Source organism: Berghia stephanieae, chromosome 14, assembly GCF_034508935.2.
Source record: "Berghia stephanieae isolate SIO BIC M18660-M18661 chromosome 14, UCSD_Bste_1.3, whole genome shotgun sequence".
NCBI lineage: Eukaryota > Metazoa > Mollusca > Gastropoda > Nudibranchia > Aeolidiidae > Berghia > Berghia stephanieae.
The window spans coordinates 30,258,393-30,263,392 of record NC_088373.1 but is presented as its reverse complement, the minus strand read 5'-3'; the positions used below and the strand labels follow the sequence as shown (position 1 = coordinate 30,263,392).

Sequence of the window (5,000 nt, the reverse complement as noted above, 5' to 3'; positions counted from 1 at the left end):
TAGAAGGTCAATTTTTTATCCAAAATGAGTTCTTGTCATCAATGATTAGATCAACCCTTCTTGTAAATCTTTGGGTAATATCAAAGCTTATTTTCACTTCGAAATATTTTTACAGCTAGCTAGTCAAGTTGAAAAAAATATGAAATTTGAGAAAAAATGTTGGATACCTTTCCCATACATATGACCACAACTTCATGAAAAATCACCCGATTTACTTCAAATAAAGATTACAATGCTCTTCGGAGCATATTCTCTCAGAAAATGCAAAAATTGCAAATCCAAAATTGTCACCTTCCGGCTGATTGATTATGTCATGCACTGACACATATCTATTTACTTTCGGGGTCTTGGTTGATTTCTTCATCCTCATCCTCAGCCCTGAGAAGATACGTCCTGATGAACTGTGCAAAGGCTCCGTCGTTACACATGAGTTCCTCGTAGGTCCCGTTCTCCTTCACGGTCCCGTCTTCCATCACGAGAATACTGTCCACCATTGGTAGCCAGTGGACGCCGTGAGTCACCAAAACACGGGTCTGGAATAAATAAATATAATAATAATAATAATAATAATAATAATAATAATAATAATAATAATAATAATAATAATAATAATAATAATAATAATAATAATAATAATAATAATAATAATGCTGAAAACTTATATAGCGCTATAACTCCGAGTATATATATATATAATATATATATATATATATATATATATATAATATATATATACTATATATATAGTATGAAGTTGACGTCACACAGGTCTTTGTTATTGCTTTTTGCCATCCGCGTTTATGAGTAATTCTCACTTAACTGTATTTACCAGACTGGATAAGCCTGCATTTTGAGAAAATATGGCTGTAAACAAATAGCAGTTTGAAACTATGTTCGACTTCGGAAAATCCATACTTTAATTTTAAAATCTTAGAAAAATCCTTTGTTAGAAATCGTTAATATGTATATCAATAAAACCACAAGACTATCACAAATTAGACGGTATTAAAATCCAGGCGAAATGTCAGATAAAAATCAAATCGAAATCAAGTCGTAAGGATCGGTAGGAAAGAGTTAAGGACTACTTTACTTCACGTATATAATAAAAGACTTATCTTGATCCTGTCCACGCCACGTACCTTTCCCTTGAGGACACCCTTCTGGGAGATGACCTTGTTGATGATGTGTTTCCCGACATGTGTGTCAACAGCACTAAGAGGATCATCAAAGATGTAGACCTCAGCCCCGCTGTACACGGCTCTGGCTAGACTGACGCGTTGCTTCTGGCCCCCACTCAGGTTGATGCCCTGTGGGAGTCCATACACCAAAACCAAGTTCTGGATTAGACATTTTTTATTTACATTTTATTATAAATATGCAGGTTCTAATAGAGCTCGAAATTCGTGACGTCACACCTTCTTTTCCGGTTCCAAAATCATTTAAAGTTTTTATGTAACTATTCCTTTGGAGGACTAATAATGAATAGGTTACATATTGAAAAATCATAAGGTTGCAAAACTATTTAATAGCAGGACGTATTGGCGGATTGTTATGATTACGGGACATAAAAGAGTGAGGATGGATGACATATTTCATGACGACCCGAATATATTTAAATTAGAAAACATTATGTCATCAGTTTGAAACCAGAAGACCAATAATAATAATAATAATAATAATAATAATAATAATAATAATAATAATAATAATAATAATAATAATAATAATAATAATAATAATAATAATAATAATAATAATAATGATAATAATAATAATAATAATAATAATAATAATAATAATAATAATAATAATAATAATAATAATAATAATAATAAAATAAATAATAAATAATAAAACCAACGACTCATATTGAGAATGCAATCCCAAGAGAAATCGCCTATGCAGATGATGTAGATTTTATTGGATCAACACCAGCAAATATAGACATCATACAAAATACCCTCATGAAATATAACCTCCAAGTCAATGCCAATAAAACCGAATTTACAACAATATCGAGGAACAAAGAGGAATGGAAAAAAACAAAGAAAGTCGGCTCACTAATTGGAGACACCGAGGATGTACAAAGAAGAAAACAGCTATCAAACGCCGCACTCAATAAACTCACCAATGTATGGATTAGAGGTGACAAAATAAAGAGAAAAACCAAACTGAAACTGTACCGTGCTCTTGTAAAACCGGTACTTCTGTATAACTGCGGCACTTGGGCGTTGACAATATCCGAAGAAGAACATCTGGATGCCTTCCATCGCACACAGCTAAGAAGGGTACTGGACATCAAATACCCAAAAAAGATCTCAAATGAATCACTCTATAAGATCACAAAAGAAAGACCAATCTCCCTTGACATTTTACAACAACGATGGCAACTTTTCGGTCACATACTACGCAGGGACAAAAACATACCAGCTAACCAAGCCATGTCGGGATATTTCCAAAAACACGGGAACCTTTTCAGAGGAAGACCGATCACAACACTCCCTGTGACCCTAAACAAAAACCTCACAACACTTGGACAAAGCATTAGTCTCATAACGGCAGGGGACCTTGAAAATCTGAGAACCCTAGCGGAGGACCGGCAATATTGGAGACACCTCACACAGGAAATACTGGAAACAGCCAAGGCGACCCGATCTTTCGGTCGAGACGCGAAAGGCATCTAAGTCAAGTAAGTCATAATAATAATAATAATAATAATAATAATAATAATAATAATAATAATAATAATAATAATAATAATAATAATAATAATAATACATGACATTTATAACGCGCATTTTCATCACTGGGTGATGCTCAATGCGCGAAACAATTATACAGTGACATTATTATACAAATGGAACATTATAATAAATAAATAAAATAAAATTCCCTTTATTCATCCCCAAGGGGAAATTTGTCTTTAGGGTCTATTCCAAGGGAAAACTGGAATAACCCAGGCGTCAGACGCAGTGCAGCGCCAAAAAGTGAGCTAGGGCTAGGTGACTTGCTCAAGGCAACACAGCGCAGCGGTGGGTGATCGAAATCGTTACCTTTTGGATACGAAGCAAAGACCGTACCACTGAACCACGCTGCTCCATTAATTTTGTTTTGTTTTATTTTTTTTTATACATACTATATCAACATAATATTATATATAATAATTATACAACAATGTAATAACTAAACATAAAGTCGTTAATACAAAACAGGTTCATAATACATCCACATACTATGTCAAATACGGAAATGATATAACATAATGATATAATAACATAAACTAAATTAACATTCCAATTGGGGTCAAATTACAAAGATGCACTAATCAAGATGTGTTTTAACAAAGAGATGGTGTTTAAACTTTGATTTAGATATTGATAAGGACTCCGCTTCTCTTATTCTTTTAGGAAGAGAGTTCCAGATGGAAGGACCGACGTGGCTGAACGATCAGCCGCCAAAAATTTATATTTATATTTATTTGAAACAATTAATTTTGTAGAATCTAGTGCAGAGCGTAGACTCCTCGTTGGCTTATAAGTTTCTAAAAATTCAGTAATATACAATGGTGCTTGATCATTAAGGCACTTATAGCACAATACTGCTAATTTGAATTTGATTCTCACTTTAACTGGTAACCAATGCAGCACATACAAAAGTGGCAACGAGTAGGATAATACATTTTTCTTAAAATCAATTTAGCAAATATATATATATATATATATATATATATATATATATATATATATATATATATATGACACAGAGTATGAATCCAGTCCTTTGGAAGAATGGTTTTACACTTCTAGTGAGATTGGAATACAACAGCCTAGAAATAAAGAACTAAATACCAAGCACAGAACATAATGATATAATAAGATTGATATAACATTGATAAGGACTCCGCCGCCGTAAAAAAAAAAAATATATATATATGTGTGTGTGTGTGTGTGTGTGTGTGTGTGTGTGTGTACCTTTTCTCCTATCTCTGGCATATCCCCAGCTGACAGGATCTGTGTGTGAGTGAGTATATATGTGTGTGTGTGTGTTGTGTATGTGTGTGTGTGTTGTGTATGTGTGTATACCTTTCCTCCTATCTCTGTCATATCCCCAGCTGACAGGATCTGTGTGTGAGTGAGTATATGTGTGTGTGTGTGTGTTGTGTATGTGTGTATAGCTGTTCTCCTATCTCTGTCATATCCCCAACTGACAGGATCTCTTTGTATGTGTGTGTGTGTGTATGTGTATGTGCATGTGTGTGTGTGTGTATACCTTTTCTCCTATCTCTGTCATAACCCCAGCTGACAGGATCTGTGTCTATGTGTGTGTATGTGTGTGTGCATGTGTGTGTATGTGTGTGTGCATGTGTGTGTGCATGTGTGTGTATGTATGTGTATGTGTGTGTGCGTGTGTGAGTATGCATACCTTTTCTCCTATCTCTGTCATATCCTCAGCTGACAGGATCTGTGTATGTGTGTGTGTGTGTGTGTGTGTGTTGTGTGTGTGTATGTGTACCTTTTCTCCTATCTCTGTCATATCCCCAGCTGACAGGATCTCCAAGTCCCTCTCCAGAGCACACGCCTGGATAACCCTGTTGTATCTCTTCTTGTTGTAGGGTTTCCCAAACAGGATGTTGTCACGGACTGTGGCGTTTTGAATCCAAGCTTGTTGAGGGACGTAAGCAACTGTGCCCTGAATTTTAAAAAGTAAAAAAGTCTTTTAGAGCTAAAGGGTTTATGGAGTTGTGGCAAAGGCTTAAGTTATGTAAAAGTAGTCTTTTAGAGGTTTATGGAGTTATATAAAAGTGGTCTTTTAGAGGTTTGTGGAGTTATATAAAAGTGGTCTTTTAGAGGTTTGTGGAGTTGTATGAAGTAGTCTTTTAGAGGTTTATGGAGTTATATAAAAGTGGTCTTTTAGAGGTTTATGGAGTTATATAAAAGTGGTCTTTTAGAGGTTTATAGAGTTATATAAAAGTAGTCTTTTAGAGGTTTATGGAGTTATAT

At 34.6% G+C, this 5,000-nt stretch overlaps 1 protein-coding gene across 2 annotated transcripts in view; it reads right to left on the bottom strand.

Moving 5' to 3' along the window:
* Nucleotides 1-5,000, bottom strand: part of LOC144959972 (multidrug resistance-associated protein 1-like) — a 66,516-nt gene that overhangs the window by 35,721 nt on the left and 25,795 nt on the right. For both annotated transcript variants that reach the window (XR_013642728.1, XM_078892853.1), the window contains 3 exons: nucleotides 4,513-4,689; nucleotides 1,140-1,307; nucleotides 338-533 (listed from right to left, as the gene is read on the bottom strand). Coding sequence is in view for 1 of the 2 variants with exons in the window: in XM_078892853.1 (XP_078748979.1) it covers nucleotides 338-533; nucleotides 1,140-1,307; nucleotides 4,513-4,689 (541 nt within the window). In the remaining variant the exon portion in view is untranslated. The remainder of the gene's footprint in view (nucleotides 1-337; nucleotides 534-1,139; nucleotides 1,308-4,512; nucleotides 4,690-5,000) is intronic.